Source organism: Tupaia chinensis, unplaced genomic scaffold, assembly GCF_000334495.1.
Source record: "Tupaia chinensis unplaced genomic scaffold, TupChi_1.0 Scaffold000037_13, whole genome shotgun sequence".
NCBI lineage: Eukaryota > Metazoa > Chordata > Mammalia > Scandentia > Tupaiidae > Tupaia > Tupaia belangeri.
The window spans coordinates 185,758-201,732 of NW_006159471.1; the positions used below are offsets into that span (position 1 = coordinate 185,758).

Consider the following 15,975-nt stretch of genomic DNA (forward strand, 5'->3'; position numbering starts at 1 on the left):
TCTCTGGTAAGCACCTTCTGGCTATTAAAAAGAAAAAAGACAAGAATGATATCTCTCAATGATATCTCTCACCTGCGATATCATGCTATCACGTCTCTTTACCTAAAGGACAGAGATGAAAGAAGACTGTCTTCTTTCCATTTCCATTGCATTTGCCAGCTGCACTTTAGTGATCCACAGAGTAATAATATGACTACGTTTTATTAAATGCTTACTGTCTGCCAGGCACTGTTAAAGTGACTGTGTGTGTGTGTGTATTTATGTATATACTTATATATATTTTTTTTTTGGGGGGGGGGAGAGGGTTTTTGCTACAGGGCACGTGCGCTCGCCAGACAGACAGAGAGAGACAGAGAGAAAGAAAGCGAGAAATCACCCCCCAGGGGGGATGGTCACGCCGCAATCCCTTCTCCTCCATTCTCTCAGGATCTTGGGCACGCACGCACACACGCCCGGCATGAGTTTTAAGCCACCGGGTCCAGGACACGAACCGCGGTCGACTACGTGGGAGTCCAGTGACATAGCCATTACTCTAACTGCTGGTTCCCTATACTTATATATTTTTAATATATATTTATTTCATATTCATGGGAACATTTGGGGTAGGTAAACTATGATTTTCCTAAATTTTCATATGAAATTGAGGACACATAATACTAATCAAAGGTCTTTGGGCCCTTTTTGTTTCTAGAGGATAGTGTTTTTGGGTCAGAATGTTGGACCTTATGTTCAGATAGAGTTGGGTACAATGGGGAATTATACACATTTACACTATGAATTATAGCAAATTGTTAAGTATGCAGATTGGGACTAAACAGCATTTGCAACCCATATTGTCACCAATATTGTGTCTAGGCTAGGACAGGTCACTTAACTTCTCTGGTCTTTGTGTGGCAACAATGATTTTGTACCTTATAAAATTGTTAGGAGGATTAAATAAGTTAATACATGTTAAGTACTTTGAACAGTGTCTTGCACGTAAGTGCTGAGTGTTCGCAGGGGGAAAAAAAGCTTATATTAGCCAGGACTCTAAAACCATAAGTGAATAGAATCTTAGTTGAAAGTGATTTAATGAAAAAGGGAATTAATTGGTTCATGTTGCTTACTAGTTCAGAGGTACAGTGGCTTTAGATCTAACTGCATCCAGGAGTTCAAATAATATTCAGTCATCCCTCTCCATTTCTCCATGGAGTTCATCCTTAGTAAGCTTCTGCTTTGTGGTGATAGAGATGGCCTTCAACAACCCCAGGTATAAATCATACCTCTTTAGCAGCCTCAGTGGAAAGAGAACTCTTTCCTGAGAGACCCAGTTTGAAAACAGTTTCTTCCTGAATAAGTGAATTAACAGCGGAAAAGCCATAGAGACATGTTTTGGGTTCTAGATTCTGGAATTCAGTCTTTCACTTGCTGAACCAAAATAAGACTGTGATTCCATCTCATGTCCTTTCTAAGTGTTGATGGCAGTACCCTTCCTCATTGTCCCCCACCCCAGTTATTCTTTTTTCTTTTTTCTTTTTCTTTTGGAGAGGTTTTTGCTATAGGGCACAGGCACTCGCCAGACAGACAGAGAGAGAGACATAGAGACAGAAAGCAAGAAATCACCCCCCAGGGGGAATGGTCACGCCACAATCCTTTCTCCATTCTCCTCTCGGGATCTTGGGCACGCACACACACGCGCCCAGCATGAGTTTTAAGCCACCAGGTCCGGGACACGAACCGCAGTCGACTACGTGGGAGTCCAGCGACATAGCCATTACGCTAACTGCTCGTTCCCCCCACCCCAGTTATTCTATACTCTGTTATTGTTTAGATCCAGAGAGAGATTATGGCTGTTATGATCCAATCAGGCTTTCTTTTGGGATCCCATTGGGAGAGCCAGGAATGAGGTGATCATCCTGACTGGTGGTGTCCTCGAGGCAGTGGAATCAAAGAATACTGGTGTCCAATCCCCTCATCTCAGTTTTGGGTTTCCTGAGCTCAGAACTTTGGAAGAGGATAAGTATTGGGTCATTGGAAAAGTAATGATGCATTTATGCATAGAAAAACATGTTATTATTTTTCTGACAACTTAACAGATGGATGTGAGTAGAGTTTTGCTTTATCCGTTTTAGTGTAAATTTGTTGACTAGAATCTTGTTGAAGGCAAGTTACAGAGCAGCAGTAACAAGCATGCGAATCTCAAATGTCTCCAGCCTGTACTTATTTAGTAAGTAGTTCACAGAAGCACTAGTCTAGATACTGGACACACAGCAGTAAGTGAAACAGTCAGGGTCCTGGAACTCATGGAATTTAGCTTCTTTGATGAGACCAGCAGATGGCATAATTTTTACATCGCTGGACTCCCACGTAGTCAGCCATGTTCCAAGTCCTGGACCCGGCAGCTTAAAACTCACATTGAGCACGTGTACATGCATGCCCAAAATCCTGAGAGGAGAATGGAGGAGAAGGGAAAGAAGGACCAGCAGTTGGCGTAATGGCTATGTTGCTGGACTCCCACATAGTCAACCACGGTTGGAGTCCCCGACCTGGTGGCTTAAAACTCACGCCAGGTGCATGTGTGTGCATGCCCAAGATCCTGAGAAGAGAATGGAGGAGAAGGGATTGCAGCATGGCCATCCTTTCCCACCCTAGGGAGTGATTTGTCGCTTCTGTCTCTCTGTCTGTCTCTTTCTGGCATGTGCACGTACGTACCCTATAGCAAAAACCTCTCAAAAAAAAAAAAAGAAAGAAAGAAAGAAAGAAAAGAAATAGCTTCTTTGAGGAGGTGACAATTGAGCTCAATGACTAGAAAGATCTGGGAGTGGGACATTCTGTTTAAGCATTGTTTCATGCAGAGACAGGACTGCTGAAAGGTGGGTACATTTAATCACAGATATTTATCAAGGACTTGCTATGCTCCAGGTACAGAGCTAGGATTTGGAGATGTAGCAGTGAGTACAATGTAGTCTTTTTCCCTTGTGGATCATACAGTCTAAATGTTTTTGGAAGAGCTGCAGCAGCCTCTGAGGAAACACCTCTTGATGATGACATGAAAGACTCCTTCCTACTAGGGAAATAAGAAAGATTGGGGCACATGCACATCTACATCTGATTGATGAGAAAGAAGCAGCCATGTGATGATCGTGGGAGGAGCATCTTGTAGGGTAATCTGGACCTGTTGGTCCAGAAATCCTGAGAAGTGTTGAGGGAACAGCAAGGAGACCAATGGGCTAGAGCTAAGTTAAGTGTTAGAGAGGTTGCTAAAGGCCTGATCATCTGTGGGCCTTTGGGATCATGTGAGGAGTTTACATTTTCATTTAAAAGGATTGGGAAGCTATTAGGATTTTAGTTTTTATTTTTTTTAAAGAATTATTTTATTTAACTTTATTATTATTATTATTATTATTTTCCAGTTTGATCAGAGAGAGACAGAGAGAGAGAGAAGAAGTGAGAAAGCAAGCCACCAGGTCCGAGACTTGAACCATGGTCGGCCATGTGGGAGTCCAGCGCCTTTTACCACCATGCCACTTGCCGGCCCCTAGTTTTTATTTTTAAAAGCAAGACAGTGAGGCAATCTGACTGTTGTTGTTGTATGTTCACTTTGGTTTCTTTAAGGAAAAGAGGCAAGAATGGAAGCAGGGAGGCAAGTTAGGTGGCAGGTAAAGATGGAGAGAAGGGATAGATTTGGTGCATTGAGAAAAACAAGACTTGATAGGATTAAAGGAAGAGAGGAATCTTAGATGATAATGGCTAAGTCGTTTATGCCTCACAACCTATGAGAGTAAGTACTATTATTAAACCCATTTTACAGACAACAAAACAGGCACAGCAAGGTGAAATCACTTGCCCAAAATTATGCAGGTAGTAAATGGTTGGTTATATTTTTAACCCAGAAGTCTAGTTCCAGAGCTGCTTGGATTTTGGGAAAGATGAGAGCATGTTCAGCTGACTTTAAGAAAAAAAGAAATATACTCTGGGGTCAGCAAGTAGTGTAATGGTGCTGAATGCCCACATGGTCAACCAGTTTGAATCCCAGATCCAGCAGCTTGAAACTCATGCCAGGTGCATGTGTATGCATGTCCAGAATCTTAGAAGGGATTGCAGCATGGCTATCCCTTGTGCTATCTCTCTCTCTGCCTCTCCAGAGAGTGCATACACTGTATAGCAAAAATCTCTCTTTAAAAAGAGAAAGAAAGAGGGAACCAGTAGTTAGCGTAATGGCTATGTCGCTGAACTCCCACATAGTCGACTGCGGTTCGTGTCCCGGACCCGGTGGCTTAAAACTCACGCCGGGTGCATGTGCGTGCGTGCCCGCCCAAGATCCCGAGAGGAGAATGGAGGAGAAGGGATTGCGACGTGACCATCCCCCCTGGGGGATGATTTCTCACTTTCTGTCTCTATGTCTCTGTCTGGCGAGTGCATGCGCCCTATAGCGAAAATCTCTCCAAAAGAAAAAAAGAGAGAGAGAGAAAGGAAGGAAGGAAGGAAGAATCAAGTCTCAAGACCTGTTGACTGGATCTTCCTTCAGAGGAAGGAATCAAAGATGACCCAAAAACTCCTGAGTTCACAGAGAGGTGATAGTTGACTCTGTGGGAGTTGATTGCAGAAGTTGTGAGGGGATACAATTGTAGAGAAGACAAAGGGAGCAGAAAATAAGACCTTTACAGGAAAGGGGTCAACATTTAGGAGTGGAAGGAGGAACACCAGCTTCCTCTCTGTTCCAGGTGTCCCAGAGTTCTCCATCCAGTATTTCTCTTCTAGGAGGCCTTGTCTGTTTTTTCTCTCCTCTTGCTGTCTTCCATACAAGGCTCATTCTCTGCTGAGGAAGTAGTATACTTATTTTGTGTACATGTTTCTGGAATTCCTGAACATCATAGTTGATTCTTAGAAGAATTGGGCTCACTTGGCATCTGACATTTTCCTGTTCTCAGGTTAGGGCAGTGAGTTAGTCCTAGTAACTTCCCTTCCTTATTCATGAAGTATGCATTTCTCTAAAGCCTGAATGGTGCCATAGAAAAGTTAGGAATAGGTAGGAAGGCTGATAGGACCCCTTATTCAGAGACAGTGGCATTAAAGCCTATATTCTTGGGCCTAAATGGAAGGGAATTTAAAGGAGGCTGCAGAAATTTTGTTAAGAATAATCAAGAGCTCCAGAGCCAGACTTCTGGCCTTGAAAATCTCAGCTTAACTCTTGTAGTCCAAGAAAGTGACTTACCTTCTCTCTATCTTAGGTTATCTTTGTAAAATGAGGATGTTATATTCATATATTTTGTGTGTATATATGCATAAAATATGTTTTCAAATTAAGAGTTTCAGGATTGGATATGCTCATCCTAGAAGGCCATCAGCACAGGAACTGGCCCAGTATGCTTAATGTATGAGGTGCAGGACTTGCTGAGCTCATGCTAGGCATTTTTTGTACACATTGTTTCATTTAATTCCTATAACAAGCTTTGCTGAGGTAGAAACTGAGTTACTTGCCAAAGGTCAACACAGCAAGTAAGTATCCCATAAGGACAGCCAGGACTGAGGCCAGGTCTCAATGACTTTGGTTGGAGTAGAGCTTTCAGTGGTGCTGCCTGTCTAGGCCCCTTCTCAGTGTTTGGATTCAGAGAAGAAGCCCAGAGGGCATTTTTCCCTGGAACCTCTTTCCTACCTCCAGGGTTGATAGGTGCTTCCCAAAGAGGTTACATGGTCCCCTTGAAATACGGCAGCAATGTTGCTAGGCCGTTTGAGAGACTTCTATCATAGGTGTTCCCCTCTTATGTTTTTCCTCAAAGGTAGGGAGCCATTTTGGGTCACATGAGAACAGAAACTAGAGCAGTGGTAACTTCTGTGTTGTATAGGAGTGGTCAAAACTTTTGGTTTTGTTTTTTTGTTAGTTTTCTTCTTTTGGCAGGGGAGGGGGGACACAAGAAAGAGAAAGCCCCCCTGCCCTGCCCCCGCCCCCCATGAGGCATGGTCATGCTGCAACCCTTTGCTTCCCTTTTCCCAAGCCATCAGGATTTGAGACATCCCCACACATATGTCTGGCATGTTTGTCAAATCACCAGGGCTGGGATTCAAACTGAGGTTGCCTGTGTGGGATCTGGTTCTCAGTGCACAGTGCTTAACCATTGGACTAGAGGGCCAGCCTAGCTATTTCAGTTTTAAGTAACAGAAATCCAAACTCAAACTGCCCTAAGCCAAAAAAGGATTTTATTGGTCTGTGGAACTGAAAATCTGGGCTGGGTGGGGAGGCTTCAGTCTAGCTGGATCCAGATCTTCAAATTATGTGAACAGATCTCCCTTTTGTCCCTCATCTCTTGACCCTGCATTCATCTGTGTTGGCTTCATTCTGAAGCAATGGCATCCACAATGAGGTAGCAGAGGTGGCAACCAGTAATATCAGGAGATGTTTTATAATCTGAGCAAGTCTAACTGAGAACTGATTTTCTCCAGTAGTTTTAGCCAAAAGTTCAGGGAGGACTTTTCTTGGCCAGACCTTACCTTTTATCCATCTTTCAACATTTCTTTTACCCCATGTTGCCTCTCGCTGAGAGCCATCTACCCTGGTTCTCTCCTCTGGAGTAAGAGAACAAATCTAAGAAAGTTAATTCTCCAAAAGAATTCAGGGTGCTTGTACTAGAGATGGCTATTTAGTAGGCAAATCCACAAAAATCCAAAATAGTGAGATGCTACTACAGTGAGATGCCTACTGCATTAGCCATAGTCATTACCTCAGCTGCAGCCAAGTACGTGGATGGAAGGTAGCTGAAGTCCTCTGGCTCTTTGATGGAAAAAGGCCATCCAGCCCTCCTCCCCAGTCACCATCCAGACTAAACACATCCTTCTGTCTAGAAGATATAAGAACTGCTTTTTCGCAGTGCAATCTTAGAAGTGACTGTTTTCTTAAAGCCCCAGTGTTTACTGAAGACTGTCAGATCCTCCATCACTAGATTATCTCTACCAGTCATGTTCCCTAAGCAGTGAGGTGGTTTGAAGGTGTAAACCAGAGAGGCCCAGGCCCAGGCCCAAGGGAAGTATAGTTAGCAGACTTCTGGTCTTTTTCTGGTTTGTGTCCATCCATTCCAAGGACCACAGACCACATGTTTTATTCGTTCTGTGTAGTAGTTCACTGTAGCTGTTTAATGTGAATTAGTTGCCAACATTTAAAAGTAGGGAGGTTGAGACCAGCAGATGTCAAAATGGCTACGTCACTGGACTCCCATGTAGTTGACTACAGTTCAAGTCCCAGACCCAGCGGCTTAAAACTCAAGCTGGGTGTGTCTGTGTGTGCCCAAAATCCCAAGAGAGGATAGAGAAGGGATTATGGCAAGGCCATCCCCTACAGGGGATGATTTCTCACTTTCTGTCTCTCTCTTTGCGAGTGTATGCATCCTGTGGCAAAAATCTCTCTTAAAAAATAAAAATAAAAATGGGTTTTATTTAAAAATCCAAGACCTATCAGTACTGCACCCACATTCTCACATGGCAACAATTAGGTTGAGTAGTGACTTATCATTTTAGACAAGGAGTGGACTTTTCCAGTTCACCGTAGTTTCCAGTAGTCTGCCTGACCTTGTAAACATCATATTTGAGACCCCCATCTGTCTCAAAGCTTTTACTTCTAGCATTTAGCTTCAAGGGGGAAGATGAATTAACATTTAATCAACAGCTTATTTTCAGGGTACATTGCTGTTGCTTAGGGAAAATAACCAACCCAGTAAAAGAATATATGGGAGAGAGTGCGTAACTTTGGTCAATTTGTGGATTTGGTCATCTTTTTGCTGTAAACGCTATTGGCATATCAAACCTCCCATCACAAATGTTCCCTCTGAAATAGTAACATGTCCTTCTATCTTATGAGTTGCCACCCAGTGAAGGAATCCCTCCCACTCCCTAGGGATGTTCATCCACCCTTCACTTGACCACTTCCAGCAGCCAGTGAGCTTATTACCTCCTCACATGGCAGCCAGTTCCATTCTTGGACAGATACATTATTTTAAAATTCTTCCTTATGTTGAGGCAGCTGCTGCCTCCTTGGGACTAAAAGCCACACGATGCTGGAGCTGTAAAGGGAAAATGATTTTTTCAGGCTGAGCTACCATTCATCTACCCTGCATCCAGGGCAAACATTGCTATTAATCACAACACTTTTTCACACTAAGCCAGGGAGGTAAAATGAAGCCTTAAGTTTTTTTTTTTTTTTTTTTTTTTTTTTTCAAAGTCCTCTTTAAAAATTATATGTATTCACTTCCAACTAGTGAAATAGTACAAAGTTATATGAAGAAACTGTTAGTAATTTGGGACCAGCAGTTGGCGTAATGGCTATGTCATGGGACTCCCATGTAGTCAACTACAGTTCAAGTCCTGGACCCAGAGGATTAAACTCGTGCCAGGCGTGTATGCGTGCATGCCCAAGATCCCAAGAGGAGAATGGAGAAGGGATTGCGGCATGGCCATCCCCCCGAGGGATGATTTCTCGCTTTCTGTCTCTATCTCTCTGTCTTTCTGGTGAGCGCACGTGCCCTATAGCAAAAACCTCTCTGAAAAATAATAATAATTCCTGGGTCTCCTAGATAATCAGAGTTAACACTATAAGGTATAGTTCCCCATATGTTTTTGTATTTTGTTTTATGTTTAAATAACTTTTTAATTTTATTTATTATTATTTTAATTTCCTGTAAGGCATGTGCACTCACCAGAGACAGACATACAGGGAGGGAGAGGTGAAAAGACGTGAGCAAGCAAGCTGCCAGGTCTGGGACTTGCACTACAGTCAGCCATGTGGGAGTCCAGCACCTTAACCACCACATATCATATTGTACATATTACTTTGCAACGTATGGACATCGCTCCAAGTTAGTAGTTACAGATCACATACTGTATATAGATTTCTTTCTTTCTTTCTTTCTTTTAATCTTATCAGGATCAAACATGTTTTTAGTAGGTTCATAATACTGCATTGGGTTTGCCTCAATTATTATTAATTCTCCATTGATGGATATTCCCATTGCTTCTTGTCTTCAGGATCCTTCTCATCGCAGTACTCTAAGCAGCCACTGCTAGTCAGTTGGAGTTAGCTTGTGAGGTTAAAACCTCTTTATTGTGTCTAACCCAACCCAGCTCCTTATCGCTCACATTTTAGAGAACAGAAGCAGACTAGCTCTAACATCAAAGTGAGTCAGTGGTTGGGGCAACACTAGAACTGAATTTTCTGGACTTTCAACATTTCTTTTGCCCCAAGTTGCCTCTCACTTAGCGTCATCTACCCTGGTTCTCTCCTCTGGAGTGAAAGAATAAATCTAATCATCAAAGTCTTGAGGACACAGAGAATAGCATACCTCTCAGGAGAAAGTTCCCTAGCACCTTCTTTTTTTTTCAGGCCAAGATTTTAAAATCCTTTACCATCCTATAGATGATTTCCTTCTATCATTTCCTCCAAGACAGTAGAAATCCTAAGTGTAGCTTTTACATTCATCACCATCTTTAGCTTTTATTTTTTAAGAGGTTTTTGGCTATAGGTCGTGTGTGCTCGCCAGACCAAGAGAGACAGAGAGACAGAAAGCGAGAAATCACCCCCCCAGGGAGGATGGCCATGCCGCAATCCCTTCTCCTCCATTCTCCTCTCGGGATCTTGGGCACACACGCACACGCGCCCGGCGTGAGTTTTAAACCACCGGGTCTGGGATGTGAACCACGGTCGACTACATGAGAGTCCAGCAACATAGCCAGTATGCTAACTGCTGGTCCTACCATCTTTTGCTTTTCATTCATTCAGCAACTATATATTGGGTCAGCCCTGTGGCCTGGTGGTTAAGGGAGCTAGATCCTACATGGCCAACCATATGGTTCAAATCCCAACCTCAATGGCTTGAAAATATTCCAGGTGTATGTGCCTACATATCCTAAATTCCAGCAGGATGGAGAACTAGAGAAGGGATTGCAGTGTGACCATGTCCCATTGGAGAGCACTTTCTACCCTCTCTCTCCCTTCTCTTTCTCTCTTTCTATTTCTTTCTGGTGGGCTTTTGCACCCACTAGCAAAAAAAGAGAAAAAAAGAGAAGAAAAATAAGTGTGTGTGTGTGTGTGTGTGTGTGTGTGTGTATAAATATATATTGAATTGAGCCCCTTCAACATGACTGGCAGTATCTTAAGCAATGGCTGACTATAGGTTACATTTTGGTGTGGAGAGAGAAACAATAAACATAAATTAGATGATATTTGGGACACCAGCCAGTGGCATGGTGGCTAAGGCTCTGGATCTGACATGGCCAACTACATGATTCTAATCCCAGACTCAGCAGCTTGAAACACACACTGAGTGCATGTGTATTTGTGCCCAAAATCCTGAGAAGAGAATGGAGAAGGGATTGTAGCATGGCCATCCCCCCGGGGGGTGATTTCTCACTTTCTCTCTCTCTGTGTCTCTCTGGTGAGCACATGCACCTTATGGCAAAATCTTAAAAAAAAAAAAAAAGTATCCAAAAGTGCCAAAGTTATTATACAAAAGAGTAAAATAGTATTAATATAATTGGCCAGGGCAGAGACTCCTTAGATTGGATAGTCCAAAAAGTTCTCTCTGAGGACGTGACGTTGAAGCTGAGACCTGAATGACCAAGTATGAACCTAATCCTATCTTGGCAAGTTCAGTGAGTCTTTGTATGGAATTCTCAGTCCAGAGAACCTCAGTCCTCTGGCAGCCAGAGGGGGATGGAGTCCAGTGTGGTTTGGGGATGCAGCCAAGGGCACTAGTTGCAAGAGAGACAGGCAAGGGAAATGTTGAGTGGAGACCTGGATTTTGGGACATGGAAAAAGGCTTCAGAAACCAGTCAGCTAAATAGGCCTCTTGTTTGCCCAGCTGAAGTAATTCCTATGTAGTTACTGCCGAGGGGAAGAATTTGGACACTTTCTTGCTTAAGAGTTTTTGCCCTTTCTCTGGTGGGGGGGGGGGTTTGCCATAGGGCATATGCCCTTGCCAGAGGGAAACAAGAGTCCTGGAGAGGGAGAGGGTGAAATTACCCCTGAAGTATGGCCACACTGTAATCCCTTCTCCATTCTCCTCCTGGGATTTTGGGCATGTATGCCTACATGCCCTACATGATTTTCAAGCCTCTGGGTCCAGGATGCAGACCTCAGTCAGCCATGTGAAAGTCCAGCTCCTTAACCACCACACCACCTGCTGACCTTGGGAGTTTTTGGCTTTTAATCTGTCCTCTTCCTCTCAGGTTGGCATACCCTTGTCTCCCAAGGAGTCTGAATGATGGGCTAGCATCTCTGGAAACCAAGGGGACTTTCCAATCTAGAGGGCTTCGATCTGGAGCAGCCTTCAGGGGAATGGAAAAGAAGATGGAGAGAGAGATTCACTTTTAGAGTAGAGATGGAGGGACCAACGGGTGGCATGGTGGCTAGAGGTGCTGGACTCATATAGTTGATTGCAGTTCAAGTCCTGGACCTGGTGGCTTGCATTCTCACTTTCCCTATCTTTCTTTCTCAAAACTGGAAAATAATAATAAAATAAATAAAATCATTCTTTTTTTTTTTAGAGGGTTTTGCATAGGGCAGAGAGAGAGAGAGAGAGAGAGAGAGAGAGGTAAACAGAAGGTGAGAAATTACCCCCCAGGGAGATGGCCACACCACAGTCCCTTCTCCTCCATTCTCCTCTTGGGATCTTAGGCATGCACACACATGCACCTGGCGTGAGTTTAAGCCATCGGATCCAGGACTTGAACCATGGTCAACTATGTGGGAATCCAACAACATAACCATTACACCATCTGCTGGTCCCCCCCAAAAAAAAATTTTTTTAAATATGAATAAATAGAATAGAGATGGAAGGAATATACCTTTTCCAGAGGTGGGGGGGAGCTGGGTTGGAGGAAGTGCAATCCCCTTAACTGTTGGTGATCTCAAAAAGGCTCTGTCCATGTGCATACCAAAGGGTTGATAGGTAACTAGGCAATTACTGATCACATGGTCTCCATTGGGGCTATCACCCCACTATCTGCCCCCAGTGTAGCACAGTGGGTCTTAGCTTGAAGTAATTTAAAGAGCCCTTCTGGTCCTTATAGCAAGTAAGTAGTTCAGCTTTCAGAGATGGCCAGAGACCAGCAAGGTTAGGGAGTGTTCTTGGATAATATGTCTATTTAATCATGTTACCTTGAGCCAGATCTGCATTAATTTAGATCTTCTCTCATAATTTGAAGCTTGTTCTGAAAAATCTTACCAACTTACTCTCTGTTGTAAATCTGCACTTCCTTCAACCCTGTGACAGCTGGTATAAGAGGCAGTACCTTCTTACTCTCTGAAATGGGTCTCTTGAGTCCCAATCAAGCCTTTTCTCTTTTCTGGGGATTGGAGAGAAAGTTGGTTTAATGTCTCCTGTTTGTTTCATCTTTCTTCCAGGAACCCAATGGAACAAGTACCCACGAAGAAGGCATGTGACCTTCTTATCCCCCTCAAACTGCACTAACCAGGCCAGCTTTAGCTCCCTCATTCTATCTGACCCCTTTGCTTCCTTTTCTAGGAGCCTGGAGAGGTGTGGCTGGACCAAGATCTCCCCCAATGTGAACAGGCTTCCTCCTCCCCCTACCATCCATTGTCATCACGCCAGGGAACATCTTCAGGCCCTGGCCCTCAGGGGAGAGGTAACAGAAGCCCGGAGCCGAGACCATGTGACGGCGCTGGCCCTTGCCACCGCCGTCCCCCCCACCCTGGCCCCAGGCCTGGCACCATGATGTTCCGAGACCAGGTGGGCATCCTTGCTGGCTGGTTCAAGGGCTGGAATGAGTGTGAGCAGACAGTGGCCCTGCTGTCACTTCTGAAGCGGGTCACCCGTACCCAAGCCCGCTTCCTGCAGCTCTGCCTGGAGCATTCACTTGCGGACTGCAATGACATCCACCTGCTGGAGTCGGAGGCCAACAGCGCTGGTGAGTCTCTACCACTAGAGATGGGAGTACAACAAGAGGGAGACCTGGAGCAGATGTGAGGTAGCTGAGGAGGCCGGTCCACCAGTGGTGCTAAGAAATGTGGGTGTTAGGCCTGTGGGTGGGCAGAGTCCCTGACCTCCCAAGTCATCATCATAGGTCTCCTGGGGATGTATTGCCAGATATTCTCAGGCATAGAATGGGGAACCCAAAGGTAGATTGGACTTAAGGTATGAACAGCTTTGGGAGTTTTGAAGTTTAGATAGAGTCCCCGGTATCAGTAGAGAGGTGCCCCTATGATCCTTGAGATTGGTATTAGGATGAGTGAGCCAGGCTTCTTCTCTAGAACCTATTTCTCAGACCCCTGTTATAGACCGAAGTCAGGCCAGATAACCATCCCAAAGGCCACTGCTAAAGCCATTCTGGCCTTCTGGACCTCCACAGGGCTAGATGGAGAGTTGTTGACCCCAGTAATGGGTAAGAGAAGTGGAGCCAGGGAAGGAGGGAAGAGTAGTGGAAAAGCTAGCTAGGAAGGGCTCTGAAGTGCAGAGTCCGTCCATATTATTCACCCTAAATTTTCCCACCTTCTCCATAGTAATAGTTCACATTAAACCCTTATAATAGACCATTTACTACCTTGTGTATTAACTTGTTTTTTAGATACTTCATTTTTTATTTCCCCTCCTCCCTCCCTACTCATATATTAACTTTGAAAGGGGTGGGTTTGGGTGGCTCTGGAGTCAGACTGTCTGGGTTTAAATCCCAGTTCTGTCAATTGTCATGTAACAAAATAATTGAAAAACTCTGTGTACCTTGATTCCTTATCTTAAAAATTAAGCTGATAGGTGATTTCAGCAGGTGGCTTAATGGTTAGGGCACTAGACTCCCACATGGCTGACTGAGGTTTGAGTCTTGGACCCAGTGGCTTGAAAAATCATGCAAGGGATGGGACCAGCAGTTAACGTAATGGCTGTGGCACTGAACTCCCATGTAGTCAACCACAGTTCAAATCCTGGACCCGGTGGCTTACATACCGGGTGCGTGTACGTGAGTACCCAAGATCCCAAGAGGAGAGTGGAAGAGAAGGGATTGCGGTGTGGCCATCCCCCTGGGGGTGATTTCTCGCTTTCTGTCTCTCTGGAGAGCGCACACACCCTGTAGCAAAAACCTCTCCCCCCCCCCCCCCAAAAAAAAAAAAAAAAGAAAAATCATGCAAGGGAACCAGCAGATGGCATCATGGACTCCCAGTCAACTCCTAATAGTGTACAGCAGTTCAAGTCCTGGACCTGGTGGCTTAAAATTCACATCAGTGTGTGTGTGTGTGCGTCCCCAGAATCCCAAGAGGAGAATGGAGCAGAAGGGATTGTGGTGTGGCATTACCCCTCTGGGGGTGATTTCTCACTGTCTATCACTCCAGCAAGCACATGTACCCTATAGCAAAAATCTCTCTTAAAAAAAAAAAAAAAAGAAAAGAAAAACCATGCAAAGTGTGTGTGCAAGCGTGCCCAAGATCCCAAGAGGAGAATGAAGGAGAAGGAATTGGAGCATGTCCATTCCCCCCTCAGGGGTAATTTTTTGCTTTGTGTCTCTTTGTCTCTATGACGAGCACACACACACTATAGCAAAAATTCTCTTAAAAAAATCAAACCAATAATTTTATCTACCTCTCATGGTAGTTGTTAAGGGTCAGTAAGTTAACACATGTGAATGGTGCCTCGCGTGTAGTAAATACTCATTAACTGTCCACTGTCTTATTGTCAAGTGACGCATTTTGTCCTCAACAACCACATGAGACAGGTACTATTATTATCCCCATTTTATAAGTGAGGGAACCAGCATGGGCTACTAGGATTGGGTTTTTGGGAGCCTCAGCATTGCCTGGCTTCCCTCACCTTCTCAGGCCCACCTGCTCTAGCATCAGTCGCCTTTATTTTACTGGGTTTTTATGTATAAGTCATAGAAGCACCATGGTTGTAGAGGAACATTAGGAGTCATAACAGCTTAATTCCCAGTCTGGCAGACAAAGTGCAGTAAGAGCCCAGCTCAGCTGCAGCAGGCTCAGAGCTGAGCAGCTTCTCACCTCTGCCTTCCTTCCCAGTGGGAGAGGCTTCCTTGTGCTCTGGTATCATGAGTAGGAGTACTATTTGTGGTGTGGCTCTGCCCCCGCAAACAGAAGAGTTGAGGTTCCTTTGATTCAAGCCAGTGTTTTATATATCTTCATGACAGTTTACACAAAGAAATTGAGGTCCATCCCAGATAGTTTGCATTAGTACATGGGGCGTTAGTGCCTAACCAGGGCTGAGAACTGTGGAATTAATTGAATGATTAATAAGCATGTGAATGAAGGTCTTTGTCCATAGTCCATGACAATGAGAATATAACAAGCTGGTACTTAGATGGATGGTGAGAGAAGGAAAACTTACAATGAGGAAAAAGAGAGGGGCAAAAAAATGTGTTCTAGAGTCAGGAGGAAGTGTGCCAGAATTAGAGCAAAGCATGACTTGAAAAGAGGAGTGATTACAAAGGTAAACTCTGTAGGGCCTTGAATGCCTCTTTTCTAGGAGATATGAATGTTCCAACAGTAAGGAGGCTAGCATCTCCTGTCCCACTCCTATCCTCAAATAGGAACCCCTCTACCCCTTATTTGTAAAGAAAGAAGTTACTTTCTGGGCCTGCCCCATGTGAGGAGCTATACCTCCTCTAACTCTTATATTCTATTCCTTATGGTCCTACCATTCCCTTGTATTTCCCAAACTTTATCATCATCAGAATCACCTGAGATTCCTGGTAAAACTTATATCCCTGACCCTGTGCCCACTAAATCAGAATCTTAAGGGGATGGGCCTGGGAGTGAGTTCTCAGGTTCTTCTGATGACCGGGTGTATGAAAGATGGTACCTTGCTGGATGATTGATTGTTGTGGGACGTGAGAGTAAGAATCCCGACACCCAGGCATTGTAGATCTAGCTGTGCCACTAACTCTCTTGTGACCTAGGTCAGTCCCACCCCTCTTGGGCCTGAGGACTCTTCATCTGGACAGTGAGGGTTCTATTCTAGGTACTCTCCAGGTGCTTCCTGGGCTCTTAAG

At 44.4% G+C, this 15,975-nt stretch overlaps 1 protein-coding gene across 1 annotated transcript in view; it reads left to right on the plus strand.

Annotated features, from left to right (window-relative positions):
- Positions 1-12,469: 12,469 nt before the first annotated feature.
- The window catches only part of SAMD4B (sterile alpha motif domain containing 4B), a 31,902-nt gene continuing 28,396 nt past the window's right edge, over positions 12,470-15,975 (plus strand). Inside the window, exon 1 of the mRNA XM_006140376.3 lies at positions 12,470-12,891. Coding sequence (XP_006140438.1) covers positions 12,696-12,891 — 196 coding nt within the window. The 5' untranslated portion in view covers positions 12,470-12,695. The remainder of the gene's footprint in view (positions 12,892-15,975) is intronic.